The sequence below is a fragment of the Phalacrocorax carbo genome, chromosome Z, assembly GCF_963921805.1.
Source record: "Phalacrocorax carbo chromosome Z, bPhaCar2.1, whole genome shotgun sequence".
In the NCBI taxonomy this organism is placed as follows: Eukaryota; Metazoa; Chordata; class Aves; order Suliformes; family Phalacrocoracidae; genus Phalacrocorax; species Phalacrocorax carbo.
Genome location: NC_087548.1, coordinates 28,251,787 through 28,269,423, shown reverse-complemented (window position 1 = coordinate 28,269,423; position 17,637 = coordinate 28,251,787). Strand labels below are relative to the sequence as shown.

General features: G+C 39.5%; 1 protein-coding gene across 6 annotated transcripts in view; it reads left to right on the top strand.

Moving 5' to 3' along the window:
* IQGAP2 (IQ motif containing GTPase activating protein 2) overlaps positions 1 to 17,637 on the top strand; it is a 128,427-nt gene that overhangs the window by 71,688 nt on the left and 39,102 nt on the right. The window contains exons 6-15 of one of the 6 annotated variants that reach the window (XM_064439317.1): positions 2,699 to 2,766; positions 3,104 to 3,217; positions 7,228 to 7,406; positions 8,034 to 8,121; positions 8,686 to 8,849; positions 9,379 to 9,466; positions 11,939 to 12,102; positions 12,636 to 12,796; positions 15,121 to 15,245; positions 17,348 to 17,511. In XM_064439317.1, the coding sequence (XP_064295387.1) occupies positions 2,699 to 2,766; positions 3,104 to 3,217; positions 7,228 to 7,406; positions 8,034 to 8,121; positions 8,686 to 8,849; positions 9,379 to 9,466; positions 11,939 to 12,102; positions 12,636 to 12,796; positions 15,121 to 15,245; positions 17,348 to 17,511 (1,315 nt within the window). Of the gene's footprint in view, positions 1 to 2,698; positions 2,767 to 3,103; positions 3,218 to 7,227; positions 7,410 to 8,033; positions 8,122 to 8,685; positions 8,850 to 9,378; positions 9,467 to 11,938; positions 12,103 to 12,635; positions 12,797 to 15,120; positions 15,246 to 17,347; positions 17,512 to 17,637 lie in introns of all 6 variants that reach the window. The other 5 variants (XM_064439316.1, XM_064439319.1, XM_064439318.1 and 2 more) reach the window with 5 other exon arrangements.

Here is a 17,637-nt window from a genome sequence, read left to right as displayed (position 1 = left end):
GTTGAGATTTTTCCTACATGAATTCATTTATGCACAGTCAGTGTACATATCTTAAGTGCTTAAAATTGATAAAGGTGCAATTAAAAATAATCTTAAGAACAACGAAACAGCCTTAACTGTAGCTAATAAGAGCAAAAAAAGCTCTGTCTACCTAAAGGGTCTATTTGACATCTGAAATGTTAACCCGAGACGCCCATTGTGAAATGTTAGTTGGGGTTTTGCTAACCTTTGAGCTACTAGAGGGCCTGAATATAGACAATGACTCTTAAGAAATATGGTTTAAATATATTCTTATGATAAGTCCTCATTCAAGTCTGAAATGAGGACCATTGCCCTTACAATATGTGGGACAACTTGCACTGTCAAATACAGCACTACTCTGACCAGGAAGGAGAGACTTAGCAAATGCTTTCAAGACTCCTGTTGAATATAATTACCTCTTGCTTTTCCCCTGTTGAAACATCAATTCTTAAAGCCAGCCCTGAAAAGTATGAAGGTGTAGTTCTCATTACTAGCACCATTTTTTCTCATGAAAGCCAATTTGTATTTGGTCCTGGATTAAATGAACTGTTAAAAGAACTGTTTCATTTAAATAGATGTTAACAGTGATTTTTTTCCCCTAAATAGCAGTACTTAGGAGATTTTTTTTATTTTCTTGAAATATTTAGTTTTCAGATGATCTTTGCAAGTGGATTACTGCTACATCCTGAACAAACTATTCTTCTAAAGCTGGACAGCATCAAAATATTGTTTTCATAGGAAGCAGTAGAATAACAAGCATGTGGGTTTTTTTTAAAGTGTACTATTTTCAGATCTGTTTTTTACAGCATGTTATACATGAGCTAAGCTTAAAACAAAACCCAGGAACCTCTGGCTGATGTGAACTGCAGTTCTGTGTGGGTGGTGCAAAGGGAACTTCACCTGGGAACTGCCCCTTCCCCTTTGTTTCTCCCCTGATCTTGATGCCTCATATGCAGCTTTCTTAACTACAAGACCCCTGCTTTTCATTTTGTGTGGGTTCCCTGATGTTCAAGTGACACTATAAAAGCATTAAGTGAGCTGTTTAAAGTGAAATTATACCTTAATACAGAGTAGAAGCATTTTTGGGTCCCCTGCAAGACTTGAAGCACATTTTCAGCACCACCTGGTGGTTAATAAGTTTATCGAAACAAAGTAGTATAGGAAGTAATGCACATGGCTCAGTACCCTCCTGGAAGTGCTGAACAGCAAAAATATGAGTCTCTAATATTCATACCACTTTTTTTCTCGTCTGTCTTTTTATCATGGTGACCCAAAAAAAAGCCAGCATAGCCCTGTGATGCTGCTGATCTCCATAACTGTTTGTATGACACCCAGCGCTTCAGCCAGGTGTGTGCCCCTGTCTCAAATTTAGAGTAAAATATCTTTAAAAGCACACAAGTAAAGACTGGCAGGCAGATCAGGGTAACAGAGGGACCTGGTTCATTACTGTAGTCATGCGAGATTTTTCCTGCTATGGCAAACTTGTGTTTAACACTGCTTTGAGAGGTGAGAATGGCAGTGGCAATAATTTTGAAGGGCTGCAGCAGTCAAGAGGACTGTCAACCTACATGATGTGCTGTTGGGTCCACCCAGGTAATGACAGTACAGAGGAGTAGCTGTGGTAGCATGGAAGATGAAATACTGATTCTGTGTGCTCTGAAATAAATGTAACATCTACAGATATTTGCTTTGAAATATCATCCTGTAATTTGCTAATAGGAAAAAAAGGTGCAAAAAAACCCACAACAACCCAACCCACAACCCAAACAAACTCAAAAGCAAAACACAAAGGGGAAATGTGCCCCTCTAGAAATAAAAACTCTAAGCCACAATGCACGTTTGCAATGTAGGAAGTCGGGGCAAAGTCATCTTAAAAAGAGGTGCAAAATAATCTCTTTGGAGGAATGTGTTACTTAAGTCTTGTTTTTAAAATCTACCTTTTTGATCTCTGCTTATAAACTCACATGTTTATTGAATTTCACTGATAAATTATACAGGCACCAATCTTTTGTAGATAAATACCTGCCTTGTGTTTGGAAGATCTTGGGAAAATATGTATGTACTCAGCTATTTTTTTCAAACAGCACACCAGAGCTCTAGGAATAATGGGTATAGATACTTTTCATGCTATATTGTTAGCATTCTAAATTGAGCTTACTTCATTTTCTAAAAGCTAAATAACTAATGACACAAATATATTTGAGGCTGGCTTGGAGGGACTTTTACAGGTCCTTATTCCTCTGTACTTAGTAAGAGGTATGTCTGATGTGTGTCTTCAACTTATTAATTACAGAGGTGTAATAACACAAGTCAAAACAGCACATAGATCCAAAGCTATAATATGTACCAAAGTGCATTCACATCTTGCCTCCCCCCTGCACCAATACTAGCTTTTATGTGTCTTTGTCTTATTTTCTACTTTTCTACTTATTTACACATCCCCTGTGATCTGACATAGACTACAGTGCCTCTCTTAGAGATGCTTTTTTGAAACATTAAGTAAAAAAAAGACTTCTCTTTCTGTAAGAATTAAAAATACAACGTAAATTTCTTTATTCTGTATCAGCCTATGAAACCCAACAGTTAAAAGACAAGCTCATAAGTGTTTTTCTCCTGTACAGAAAGCAAACACCTTAATGACATGCCAGACTTTAAATTCCAACTTTCTTCTTTGCAGTTTGTATCTCTTCAAACTAGGATTAGCACCACAGATCCAGGACCTACTGGGAAAAGTAGACTTCACAGGTAATAAACAGCTTATCTAATAATATGTTAGATGGTTTCTTCACCCAGGAAATCTGTTAATGTACATATTTTCTATTATGGTCTTTCTCCTCCCGCAAGGTTCTTCTGAACACATCCTAATTAAATAGGTGGGAGGCTGCTATTTTTAATGACTGTCAGTCCCTGAAGGACAGAAGGGAATGTATTTGCATGGAATACTTGGCATATATTAGATTCCTTAAAAATGGGGAGGAAAAACTTTCAAAAACATTGCACCCATATTTGTGGGTATGGTTATTCATAATGAAATTCTATATGCTTTTATTCTGATAATGTTTCTCTTTTTTTATGTGAACAGAGGAAGAAATCAGCAACATGCGAAAGGAGCTAGAGAAGTACGGTATACAGATGCCATCTTTTAGCAAAATTGGTGGGATTCTGGCCAGTGAATTATCAGTGGATGAAGCTGCATGTAAGTGTGGCTCTTGTTCTGTTTTCTACTGGATAATTTGTCAGAATGCTAACAAAATATTTTCTGTGTTTTAATTCATCCAGTTTGCTACCTCTTAATACATAACAAGAAGAGCAAGTTTTCACTGATTATCACACTGCGTTGGTGTTACAAGAACTCTTGCAATTTTTCAGTCTGCATTTCTGAGCATCTCCATTGAACCATAGGAAGTGGTACCAGAAAGAAAGATTTCTTACAATCTTTTACAGGGGTTTAATATTTTAGTAGCTAGTTCTCCTCTAGAAAGACAAATTTAGCTCTCTGTCTGCCTCTGTACCATAGGGGGTACAAATGGGAATGGCCATGGGAACAAGGTGTCTTCTCTGTGCCTCCTTCCTGTGTTGGACTCTTGCAGTTTTCCTCAAACACTGGATCAGGTTGCTGTGAGGACAATGCACTGTTCTAGACAGACAACTCACATCTAGTGGTGCATACATGGAGGAACTACTTTCCTACATGGGCAGCTTTTGATCTGTCGAAGAACTGGTGTGTGACCCACATCATGGTAGAAACCTTCTGGAGAGCATATCCTGCCGGTGCATCTGAAATAAGCTTTTCCTTTTTAAGTGGATTGATGCACAGTTATGGTCCTCTTGAGTCTGTCTTGAACAGCTTCCACTCAAAACCAAAATTAAATGCGTTTTTGCTGCCCAAGCCTATCCACCTGTAAATCTGTTTTTTTCTTCAGTTTATTTATGGAAGGAAATTATATATTTAAACAAAGAAAAAATTGCTTGAACTTAAATGACATGAAATGAAGTGTGTCCACTTAAAACCATACTTGAGCTTTAGTTATTTTGTTCCAAATTCTAGTGTTTTTCAGAGGAGCAAACTGAAGAACAGAAGGGCTGGCTTGAGTAAGTTCAATGGCACATAGATCATTGATACAAACCTGTAACAGTACTGCAGACTGTACATGGGGTGGGGGAGAGAGGGGAAATAAAAGCTGTATTATAACTAAGTTCCATTGCAACTTTGCTAGAGTTTGCAAAGTAGCATAACTGAAACAAGTCGGTTCATTATGTTACTTAGTGTGCTGAAATTTCCAGACCTTAACTTAAAACATGGGGGTTTTTTGTGTATTTTGGAGCCTGCTATAGCTTAAAATCTGCATGCTTCTGCAAAGCTAGCTCTTAAAAGACTGGCTTTCGACATGGGGATAGTTTGTCTCCTCCTTTAGCAAGTCTTCAGAGATTTACTGACTAAGGGCACTTTTCCAGGGAGCTTCCTTCCTTCCCTGAAGATGAAAGGGCTGCAACTTCCTTCTCAGAAAGCTTTTTATAGTGTGTGTAGGTTTCCTTTAACTTCTGAAGTGTTTTCAGTCTTCTACAGAAAAGCAGGGTTTCCTGATGCTGGTTCTTTCTCTTTGGGCAAGGAGCCTGCTATAGATAACAAGCCCTGCCCCTGAATAGGAAACATCTGCTATGGGAACACTCACGCACTAGTGAGGTTGGACATGGAGACCCTGCCAGAGGAAAGGGTCTACCACCCTGCTTCCAAAAATGGAGTAAGCAAAAGAATATAAGCAATGAAACAACTGCTGACTCCTGCTGTGTTGTCAGCAATAATAGAAATCGGCATGTAAACAGTAAGCTTATGTGCTTTCGAAGAGAGCTTATTCTGCAAGTAACCTTCTCTTATTCCATGCCTTTAGACTACTCTTTCAAGTCCAATCAGTTTTCTTGCTGTTTTTCTTGGTAAATGGGTTCACAACATCCACCAATACCTGTTCGCATCTCTCCTAACCTTGAGCCCACCTGTTGACTACTTTTTGCTAGCTCCACTTACATCAGTGGGGCCTCTTGCACAACTGTGGAAGAGATTATGTCCTTCCTATGTGTTGTGTTTTATATGAGGATGCAGGGACATGTGCATCTAAGAACCACAGTCTTCTCTTAGGCCCTTGAAGTTGATCTGGATGTTCACAGAATCATAGAATATCTCAGGTTGGAAGGGACCCATAAGGATCATCAAGTCAAACTCCCTGTTCCTTGCAGGACTACCTAAAACTAAACCATGTGACTAAATGTATCGTCCAGATGCTCTTTGAACAGGCTTAGTGCCGTGACCATTTCCCCGGGGACCATGTTCCAGTGACCAACCACCCTCTCAGTGAAGAACCTTTCCCTAATGTCCAACCTGAACTTCCCCTGTTCATAGAGTTCAATGACAGTGGAACCCGTATGTCTTTCTGCTTGCTTCTCTTCCATTGTGCCAGCTGCTGATGTTTCCACTCTGATGCTGTGCTGAACTGAGCTAGAGTGAAATAATTTTAGAACAACTTTCTAGAATTAATTTAATGCTAAGCAATGGACAATCCACCAACAGCCAGGCAAGTTCTTCCACTAACTGCTCTCTCTGAGAATATACAGCTTCACCTCATGCTTCATTTGTCTGTGTTGTTTTCAATAGTCTGCTCTTCTCTCTACTTTCCTAAATTTTTCAGCCCCTTTGCCTTTCTAAAAACTCAAATCTACTAATCACTGACAAGCATCTTTCACTTTTCATATACTGAAAGAAATTGAAGTGTCTAAACTCGGATATATAGACCCCTCAGTTAAACATACTGCAAAAAAAGTGCTTTTTGCTGAATGCTTTTCTCCAGTTTAGCAAAACCATGCAAGGCCATGTAGCAAGTAAATACTGATAGAACAAGGAAAGATAGCACTAGTGTTTTCCCTCACACATCTCATTGGTGGCATGAAAATAAATCCTAGACAAGCTGCTGTGGTGATAAATGGGGAGCTGCTGTGTTCCTCCTTTGGGGTAGGATCTAGATAAACATTTATCAAGAATTAAATTTTAAATAGCAATATCTGTAAAACTCTTTGAGATGGAGGTGGCACCAGAAAATCATTGGCGTCTTTTTGTGGCATGAAGGTCTAGATAAAGTGTAGCTTTAGATCCTTCATCTAGACTGACCTCGGCCAAATGTGTGCAGGGAATGAATACCTGGGAGAGGTGTGTTAGCCATTACTTTACACCTACTTCAGCTGCAAGTGGTTTTGATTTTGTACATTTATGTAAACTTGCTGTGTGGAAAAATGAGCATTTCTGACCCTTAAAATCTTGGAGTCAAGCATTTATTTAGTAGTTAGTTTTCTTGTTTTCTCAAAGGAAAGGTTTAATGCTTAAGCTGATCAATGGCTGTAGCACGTCCTATGGCTCTTTTTCCCATTTTCCTGTGCAACAATGTTTTGGGAACCCTGAAAAGCCCTGTGGGTGTTCTTCTCCCCCATTTGGAGTCTGCTGTTCTGTGGCTTTGCAGGTGGCAGAAGTAGAGAGCATTACATCACTGTACCTCTGGTTCCACAGCTGCTCATGGAGACCATCAGTTAGGAAAGGAGTTCATCCCAGATAGGCTTAGATGTGGTATGCAGGGTTACACCCTGCCTGGGGAGTCTTAACTATGTTTTCTAGGGGACAAGTTTCATAGATTTTGCATTTCCTTATTCTTGCGTAGTATCTTTCAGATATAGTTAGTCTAGACAATACCTTCATATATCTTGTATCTTTACAGACACAAAAGAAGCTTTAAGAGGAAAAACTACTAAAAATTGTTTCAATTCCTACATATAATTGCCTTCTAAATGACATAGAACTTAAATAATCAAATGTAACTCATGCTTTATTTTCTGTCAGTAAAATAGTAAACCCTAGTTGGGAGAAGGGTGAACACGGAACAGACAGCAATGTGCCACCTTTGAGCAGACATTGAGTGCTTTTGCTGCTCACTTTTTTTTTACTGCTACTTTTATTAATAGAATTATTTTGTTGTCTTGTGATGACAACTAAGTGATTTCCTATTGGATTGGTGATTTCCCCAGATGTAATCAAGGGAGTTATATTTCAACTGTCAACGACATGTCATTTTCTTTTTCTTTTTAAAAGAAGCTTGTGGTCAAGGAATTAAGTGTTTGAACAGAACGTGTTTTGCTTACTAAAATCTTGGGTTGTGCTTTTAATTTTAGTGCATGCAGCAGTAATAGCAATTAACGAAGCTATTGAGAAGGGAATAGCTGAGCAAACCATTGCAACTCTGAGGAACCCAAATGCAATGTTGCTAAACGTGGATGAGGAACTTGCACAGGAGTATCAGAATGAACTCTTTGAAGCTAAAAGGAGAAAAGAATCAAATGCAAGACTTAAGGTAGTGGTATTTTATTAGTGCTCTTAGTATACATGTTCCTTCTCATGCTCTATTATTACAATTTTAAAAATTAAGTTAAATTAATTTTAAAAATTACTGCAATTAGGAAAAAAGTTTAAGCTAAATAAGGTAAATAACGATAATGCAACAAGCTGACAGCCAATTTTATAAGAATATGATTACTATGAGTATGTTGTAGCTTAACTTTGACCAATACCAGAAGACTAGAAACAAAAGACTGGTTTTCCTCTATCAACTGCTTTAGAAAAAAAAAAAAAAATTAAAAAGTTGTGCTTAAAAGATAGCTTTTTTTGAGCATAAAGTATAACCTCTGCCACAGATCTTTAACCTGAAATTATTTTCTTTGTTTTTCACATGAGAGCTAATGCTTTCTGTAGTTGAAAAATGCTACACTACATGGCTATTTTACAGGAAGAACAAAATGCTTTAAATATTGGCCAGCCAGTTACCATGAAGTGCTCATTTCTTTGGTTCATGTGGTCAACAAATTCCTTTACAAACACATCCAGTAAATATTTCAGCTGATGCAGTTTTAATGACTCCCACTGATCGCTTTTCTCCCTGAAAAGTTTTTGTGTGTACTAGCAACAATTTTATTTTTCTTAGAACGGCACAATATCTGAGGAGGAGAGGGATGTCTACGAGGAGCTGCTGACACAAGCTGAGATTCAAGGCAATATCAATAAGATAAACAGTAAGCCATTATGGATCCTTATGGAAGAGTGCACATAACACATGATCATCCAGATTCCAGCTGAACACAGCTTGAATTCACAGGAACAAACAAAATGTCTCTGGGGAAACTCTGGGGAAAAATTAGCAGAAATAGCTAATGTCTGTCTACAGTGTTTTTTTTCTTGCTGCTCCTTTTCTACTAATCTTTGGGGGACGCTAACGTCTGTGTTCGTGGTTTTTGCTGCAAGGATTCCTTGGTTCAGATTCTAATCATTTATTGCCTGCTCTGTTTCCTTATGTTTGAGTTCCTTTTGTGTGCAGAATACTGTAAATTTTGACCCCCTCTTCTATATAGAGCCAGAATTCATTCATAAGCTTCCAGTTAGCTGTGTTGAACTGCTCCCACATGGGCTCGCGCAGAGCCAGAAACTCCATCCATAGGATTGGTCTCAAAATAGATAATCCTCTGCTGGATAAAGACTGCCACCCTAACTGGCTTTTACAAAAAGCAAGATGCTGACAGCAGTGGACTTTTTTTCCACAAAAGCATATTTGCTGTTTATGAGCATTGTTTTCATTTCAGTTCACATAGCTTTAGTCCAACTGAATGAGGCTATTGACCGGCAAGATGAAGTGGCACTGATGGCAGGTTTGAACCGTCCTGCTCTGAGCCTACTTGAAGTTCTGCCGCAAAATTCCTCATGGTACCTATTGCAATTGTGTGATTCTAAAGAACAGAAAATGCAGGTAATTGAACGGAATGGGAACTACACAACAGTTTGCATTTTTTTAGCTGATTTTAACACAGAGAGAAATTGCCTTTACTCTACCTTCAGCATCACTTAATGAAACAGTTTTTATAAAGGTTTTAGAATAACTGATGTACTAATTGACACCGAAGTAGCTGCATTTGCTCTAAAGAGCATGATGCCATTATAAGTAATTACTAAGACATAAGGAAAAAAAATAGAGATATAGCATGCAGCCCCTAATATTATGTTTGTTTGAAAATGCGTTATAACTTGAGTACAGCAAGAGGTAATATTGAATCATTAACAGCAAATGAAAGGGTGAATTGGGTTTTAAGGAGAAAATCCATTATTTTGAGTACAATGAAAATTGCAGGGAAAGATTAATGCTGCATTTACTCCTACATTGTATTTGATGCACAGAGGAAAGGACAAACAAATCCTAGTGTCCCATCAAAGGCTTTTTTATCCCCTTATCTCCCATCATACCTAAAAGCATAATTAAATTTTTTTTTCTGATCTGTTAGATAGCAGGGGTTCCAAATATGCTCGACAAAAGTGAAATACAGAAAGAAGTTAGTGTTGCCAATGTGGAAGCTGAGGCCCACAAGCTTAGTGAGTAACTGTTTTAATACTAATATTTTTACCATCACTGCTTAATTATGTTAAGATTAATTGAATCCACCATTCCCTGCATGTAAACAAGGTTTCTCAAACTGAAACCATATGCATTGCTTTTTATTTTTGTAACTGTTCTTCTCAGTGTCACAATTGCCAAGTCACCAATCTTTGCTGCATTGGATATACTCTTTTTATCTGAGGCAGCTAACACTTTTTTCTTTTAATAACTTAAGCCACTGGTAAACATGCTGGCTGAAACAGAAGACAACGCATGGCTTGATGACTTGAACAACTATTTATCAGTGCAGTATTAATCCTTACTTGGGAGCAATGACCATCCCTGTAGAATTAAAATAGAGTGACTACATGGAAGAACATTCTGCAGTCATATCACAGAGGAAAATTAGCCTTACTTTTAGACACAGTTATCTAAAACTAACCTGTTCTTAGCCTGCTAAGACTATCACAAGATGCAAGTTACTGTTTGTAAAAAATATAGTTAAGGGGGATCTAAATTTGCAGTGCATGTATTGCTGCTTTTGACTGGAAACTTCTTTGCTAGGAAGTTCAGCTTTGGTTAAACGGCTGTCATTTCATGCTATGTCTGGGCATGGCTTAGTGGATGTTTTGTCTCTGGTATTTCCAGTGCTTTGAATCCAGGCTGACTGCTTTTGTAATGTGACTTAAAGGCTGTACTGTGAGGTCAACTTAAGTCAGAAGCTAAGTTTTATTTACTACCGCAAAAGTTAACCTATTTTAGATTGGTTAGGCGTGATGAGCAGTACTTTCTCTAAAAGAGTAGTTTTTTGGCAAAGGAAATGAGGAGGGAAAATGTGATGTATGAAAAGCAGTAACAGTGATCTGGGGAGCAACTTATTTCTTATGTTTCATTTGAAAAGGAAAAAATAGTGGGTGTTGTTACTGGAATGCAAACAATGTAAAGTGTGTTTTGCAAGTTGCATGCTCAGTTCCTGAATTAGAAACCAGTAGCTTGGTTATTGACTACAGAGCTAGTCTAGTCCATTTGTGGACTCTGATTCTTTTCCTCTTTGCTCTTTTCTCTAAAAAAGCATGCACACCATAGCTTTGAGAACCTTTGCTTTTTCTAACCTCAGGAATAGCCAATAGAGAGAACCTTCAACAACAACATGGCCTCCTGTTACCATGTTTCAGAGCAATTGAAATGAGAGGTGAGGGTCTTGTATAGGTAGACCTCGTTACTTATAAAGGTCTTCAAAGTCTTGTATAATAAGATCTGAGTGTTGCTGCATACATGAACTGTGGACAGTGTCTGCTGTACAAGCAGTCTCATACAGACCTGACCAGTCAGTGGTGACTGAAAGCTTTCCCTGGATAATAGTACATAGAAAAGCCATAAGATAAGGTGGAGGAGGAGATGGGGGTTATTTTGCTGATGGAAATGGCATTTACATAATTGTTATTCTTTACTCCACCACTCATGCTCTAACCTTCAAGGTTGTTACCCTTTGCACAAGACCAGAGCAGTCCCTTGTACAAGATGTTCCTGGGTGTGTCCTGGCCCAGGTTTCTTCAGAGCTGGCTCTTCCAGGTGTGCAATTATGGCGGCTGTGACTAAGCTAAGGGGTGTTGTAATGTTTCAGCAGCTGCCCAAGTGGGAAGTGTTTTTTAGCATTTTTCTGCTGGGATTCAAACTTCTGCTGAAGTCAGTTCAGTAAAAAGCAAAACAGGCGAGTCATTCAGGTACCAAAAAGGGTTATGCTTATACTCCTCTATGGTGGCCAGTTTAACTGGAAATTTGAGCTGTAGCGAAGGGGATAACTAGATGGCAGTGTTTGTAAGGACTGATCTTCCACACTGTTAAACGAGCGGGTGACGCCATGCAGAGGAACTCCTGGAAGCCATAGCATGTGGTTTTCCAGCAGTCCATCCTCCGAAAATCCCAAACCCCCAGCCTGGTTGATTTCTACTAGGCCTCCTGAAATGGACAACAAAAGTGTTGCTGGTGTTTCAGGATAGGCTTATTCTAGCTAACTGAGTTAGGTCCTGCTGAAAGGAGGAGGCGAGGGAGGAAACACAGTGCAGAAGGAAAGGAGCATTTGGGGTGAAGCAAGACTGGTGCACTGGAGCTGACATACCCAGCAGTACCTGCCCCAAGCAAACACAGGAGGGATGTTAGGTCTTCCTCTGTGCTAGGATGGGGTCAGCTCCTTGTTTTGGGTTAAAGGTACAATAAGCAGTCTCTAATATCTATAAGTCCAGAGACTTTTAAGTCCTCCAGTCCATTTTTTGCTGCATACCTTTAAATAGACACTGTTTTTGCAATATTCAGCAGTTGTGTCTTGAAGAATCTCACACCAATATGTTTTCTTTTCTCTAATGACACCCAATTATGTTGTTTGGAATATGCTAATTGTCATCTACATGGCATAAAGAGCAAACAGCATATGAAAATTAATAGGCTTTTCTTTCCCTGCTGTTCTCTAGAACTTATAGCAGTTGACAATATCAATACTGCAATTCGTAACTGTGATCCTAGTAAAACACTGGTTGCACTGATGAAACCGGAGGCACAGCTGCCTGTTGTTCACTCATTTGCTGCTGCTGTCTATCAGACTGAGCTGTTCAACCTCCAACAACAGAATGCTGTGGTAAGAGTGAAAAGCTTATGACCTACTTGCTGATGTTACATAGCCAAACCATGAAAGAGCGCAAACATAGCATGTTGTGTAAAATCAGACTTAATTCTGTTGTCATGGTATTACATATTACATGAATAGTTTTGGCTGAAATGACAACACTGAATCAGAGAATTTGTTTCTTGACACACTTTGCTCTGGCTGAGCTCTTGTGTTGCAACAAATTATTATTTTTAATTGTTGCATGCTCCTAATGAGGACTAACTGTGTTTTTATGTATTGTGAAGAAAAGTAATCCCCTGCTATGAGAGTAAGACCAGAATAGATGGGACTGTGGGGCAAAAGAGGGAGAGGCTGAAGGAATGTGTAGCAAACCTAGTAAACTCTTAACACCAGTGTTGTGTTAATCTGACATGCCTGGGCCTAGGAAATTTGCCAGGCTTTTTAAATCAAGTCCATCTCCTTGGTGCTATCTAGACTGTGTAACTCAAAGTTGTTACACTGCTTATTTAGCTTCCTGACTGCAGTACATTATTGTCCTACAGAACTACCTGGCACATGATGAACTGTCTATTGCAGTAGAAATGTTGTCAGCTGTTGTATTGCTAAACCAGGCCTTGGAAAATAAGGACATCCTAATGGTAAAGAATCATCTCAGAAACCCATGCATTGGCTTCAATAACCTGGAAGAGGAAAACTTCCAACGGTAAAGGTTCATTTTGTCTTGTCTGGATGACACTTGGTTATTTCTGCAGAAGGATAAGTAAGCGTTTTACTAGGTGGGCTGTCTTTTGTTGTGGCTATGAAGTTGAAAGAGCTGCAAGATAAATATCTGTGTTATAAGTTAATAATTGATAACATGACAATTGCTGAACTAGTTGTGTATCACTAAGTATAAGCAATCACAACTTCAGATGTTTGAGGGCAGAGGATGTGTGAGGTGCAGGGAAAATATCTTTGGAAAGCAAACTTTAAGATCTGACAAGAAGTTTTGCAGACACTAACACATGAAACAACCATAGCTGGAAACAGTTAATCAGTAACCTCCTTGCAATACTGAAAGAGCAGCTTTGGAATGAAGTAGTGTTTAATGCCTTAAGGTCCAGGAGGTCCCTTAAACCACATTTGACTCTTGCTTGAGAATTGCAAAAGTCTGAAAAGCGTAGCACAGTCCTGCTTGCTAAAAAGCTGAGTACAATGCTGTGGCATACGTGCATGTTTGACATTAAATAATAGCCTTCACTCAGCTGCCAGTTGCTTGCACTGCCACATGCCTGACTTGACACAGCCATGTGCTGCTGCCTCTGCACTCTTCTGCATATCTGAAAAAAATATTAGGCAATACTACCATTTGTGTGAGACCTAAGCCCGCAGTGTGTGGGGGAGAGCTTGGGGGCATGGGCCAATTCTCACCTCTTGGTCACAGGTGGTGATAATCTCGATGTGCTGCTAGAAGGCACTGCTAGGCAAAAGGGACAGCAGTAGCTGAAGATCTTCACCAAGCTGCCAGGGGACATGAGTCTGAGAGCAACCCTTGCTAGATGTCTCAAAGCTGGAAGGAGAGGAGACAGGATAGGAATAAGGGGACAGTGTTTTGGTCAGAGGGAGCAGAATGCCATAAGGTGGAGCAAAATTAAACAGCCACTTGGCCTCTGCTGATGTGAGGTGGTGCTTGTGGGCAAGAGAAGCAACATTATAAATGTATAGAAATGGCCCCCAAAGTGTCCAAGTGCATGTTGGCTGGTGTTACAGTGACCTGATCTTTACATTAAGCTGCCAGTCAGTACAAATGACACACTAGGAATTAGTTGGAGTAGAGAATAAAATGAAAGTTTATTATGCCATTACGTAAATCTGTACTGCCAACAATATGTTGAATATTGCACAATACCAGAAGGAATACATTAAAGCTTGAAAAAGTTCGGGGGGGGGGGGGGGGGGGGGGGAGGAAATGGTGTTCAGTGGTTTTCTACCAGAAAAGATGAACTTGTTAGGAAGGTGTTTTCTAGAAGACAGAATTTAGGAGAAATATGACATAGGTCTGCAAAAGTGTGCATGTTGTGGGCAAGGTTAATAAAAATTGCTATCCTCTCTTATAACTTTAGTTTTTAATTTCTTATAAGAATTGGAGCATGAAAAGTTTGGACACCATCAAATATAAAGTTGAAAATTTATATTAGGAACTGCCATATTACAAAACATTTTGTAGATTCATTCCTCAAGAACATATAAGATTTCAAATTACAGTAAACAAATCAATGGAGCACAGCATTGTTTCCAACTGTTAAAGTGATACATAGCCTCCAGCTCAGGAAGCCCCTAAACTCAGGCTGCTGAATGCTGGAAGGGCAAATCAGAGCAATAAAATTATTACTCTTGCCTGTATTTTTTCTGGCAACCATTCATTTCTCAGGCTTCTGACACATTGTGGTAGTTGTATGTTTGATTCAGGAATATGAAAATTAACCTATGTATGCTTGAGTATATGCTATGGCAAAGGTTTCCAGCTGATCTTGATCTGTGATCCTTCTAAGAAGAGCTTGTGCTTGGAGGACCTTGAGTTGTACGGGGAGGAGCATAATTTTTTATGCCCTTCCCCTATCCATGGTTCATCATCCTCCACATAGAGAGAGCACGGAGGTAGCCGGAGGTGCTGCTACCTGATGCTACGGCAGAAACTCTGGTCTTTGACTTAGTGTAGCAAGAAGCAAACCATAGTTTCACTGAAATTTATCTGTAGCCCCATACAGCAAACTCTGTCCAGTGTATGTATTACCATCACCCCACGTTGCCATGAAAAGTGCACTGAATTATTGTACAGGACCATTTTTTCAGATCCTGAAATGCACACACAGAACCAGCAAGGCAGCTTGCATGTCTGTATAATTTTTGGCAAGGATGAGTTTGCCTGAAATACATTAATAGAAAAAAATACTAGGCACTAAATGATGGATGATACATCTGACTAACTCTTTATGGCAGCTTAACTTGTATAAGAAATACACTTATGTATTTTATATCTTCTTATAGTTATGCTGATACACTATTGTCTATTAAGTCAGAGGCTTCATCTCAAGGCCAAGATTATTTAAGCTGGAATGATATCCAGAACTGCATTGACATGGTTAATATGCAAATTCAAGAAGAAAATGAAAGTAAGTAATTCTTCCGCTATGTCGCCCACAGAGACGATAGTCTGGTCCTTGATACATAAATTTCTGTGCTGAATGGCCTTGTAAAGACACTTTTCAAGAGAGAAGAGCATTAAGCAATTTTGAACACCCAATTGTCTTTAAATGTCCTCGAAGTATTCATGGTTATGATTTGGCTGGCTGACAGATATCATAGGGTGCCTGCCTTCTGCAGTGTCACAACTGCCATGGTTCTGCCCACTTGGAAGTATCTTTCAGTATTTGTAGTGGGTGGTTTTGCTTTGGGGATTTTACAGATCTTGTAAGCAAAGAGCATATTGGGGGATAGGGAAGAAATTACAGGCAGTATCCTGTGGGAGACAGGTTTTTTAATGTTAAATGGTTTCCAAGCCCTTGTTTTTTTCACAAAGGAGTTGGCACAAAGTTATGCAGTGCAATTATCTGCCCAGCTCTCCCTTTAGGTAACTTAGTTTCCTATCTGCGTAGCTTCTTGGGCCCACTTTTCCTAATACAAAAGGATTTGGAGTTTATTTTTGAAGTTGAATATAACTGCATTGCCCTAAAAGGATGCTGTTATTAAACATGATAGGGTCATCTGGGCTTCAAAAATGCTAAAGGATCAAGTTTCTCTACTGGATATGGAAGTATGATTTTTTTTTTAAACTAAAATTTGAGGCTATCAAGTTATGCTCCATTTCCTGGAGCAAGGAGAAGGCAGCCTTTAGACTGTTTGTCATTTGGGAAGAAGTCTGGAGTATAATTTGAGAGCCTTCATAAGGCGCGGGCTGTTTCCAGGGTGGCACTGACACATAGTGCGTGTGCCCTTCCTGCCCTGTCATCAGAGTCACACATACTACTGTTTCGTATTGGAAAGAGAAGCTTTATATTACTAAAACTGACTGGATTGTTCCTTCCTAAATCTAGTCAAGTACTTGCCATGGACCTTCAAGGCTCGCTCCTGATATGTACCCTCTGGCAGGGTGGGAAGCTGAGCAGTTCATTTAACTGACATAATCATTCTTTTGTCTGAATCTCTACAGTCACTAGGAGTTGAAACAGGCCTTAAGAAAGGTGATCTTACATCAGGAGAGTCAATCTTTAGTACTAAAATAGCTTCACTCGGTTTCAGTGACAGTGGCCTCTGCCCTGGGATGGTTAACTAGGGCAGAGAGGGGAGGAATAAGGGTGGCCTCTGTTTTCACAAGCAAGGCCGCAGGTCTGCACAGTCCCTCTTTGGTGGCACCCCAGAAAAAATGCTCATTCTCAGAACCTTATGAGGGCATGGATCTGTGACCCCCACCAGCTGGGCTGCGGTGGGTCTGGGAGAGACTTGGTGAGAGATGATCTGCTGGCAAGGATTCCATCCCCCACAGGTGATAGGGAGGCCCTTGGCTGGCGCCCTTCTGGGGTGGCTTTAGGGAGAAAGTACCTGAATCGGCACATTTCAGCACTGTTTGGGGGTAGGAAGAAACTGATTTTAAAACATTGAGACCCGTCTGAAGAAAATTAGACAATTTATTAAATACACCAGACCATGTTACTTGCTGACTGAAGTCCTGAGTGCCACCAATCTTGAACAATCATGTGATTTCTCACGTCAACATTATCAGACTGGTTATTTCAGGTGAAACTTTAAGAAATTAGGTTAAGTTGCTATGCAATGTTGTAAGTTGGAGGTCAGTATGTATGTATTTGTCCAAATCAGGGTTTCAAGTAATCTTAATTCACTTGTCTTTCAGCACTGTGAGCCAGTACATAGGTGAACGTATTTAGATGTGATGCCAAACTTTTCCGTAAGCTTCATGTAGCTACTCCTGCCCTGAGAGTAGATAAGTCTGTTTTCCTTTTTTCAGCAAGGATAAATTTGATTTTTATGAAGAGGTAGATTCAGATGAATCAATAACTGGCAGAAAGGAAAACTGTACAACTTAATAGCTTCACATGAATATTTGAGCACAAATAATTTTAAATCAGCTGCTGTTGCTGCCTCTGCTTCTTGTTACTTGATTTTTCTGTTCTTCACGTTACTGCTTTGTTTGTACCTGGTATCAGATAAGTTGTATCTTTCTCTGATAACTGTCTTTAATTACTTTTCTGTTTCATAGGAATCATTGCAATTGGTCACATTAATGAAGCAATTGACCAAGGAAATCCCGATAGAACTCTAGAAACTCTACTGTTGCCCACAGCAAAGCTGCAAGATGTGTCACCAGTAAATGCAAGGCATTATCAGGATGTTCTGCACCACGCCAAAGCACAGAAATGCAAGGTTAGAGCTTTGACCATTGCTGTTTGTCAGAACTGAAACGCCAATTCTTGTCACTTAGACATGTGTCCCTGTCCTGTTCCCCCAAGGTTTGGATTAGCTGCATAAATGGGAGTTGTAAATAAGCCA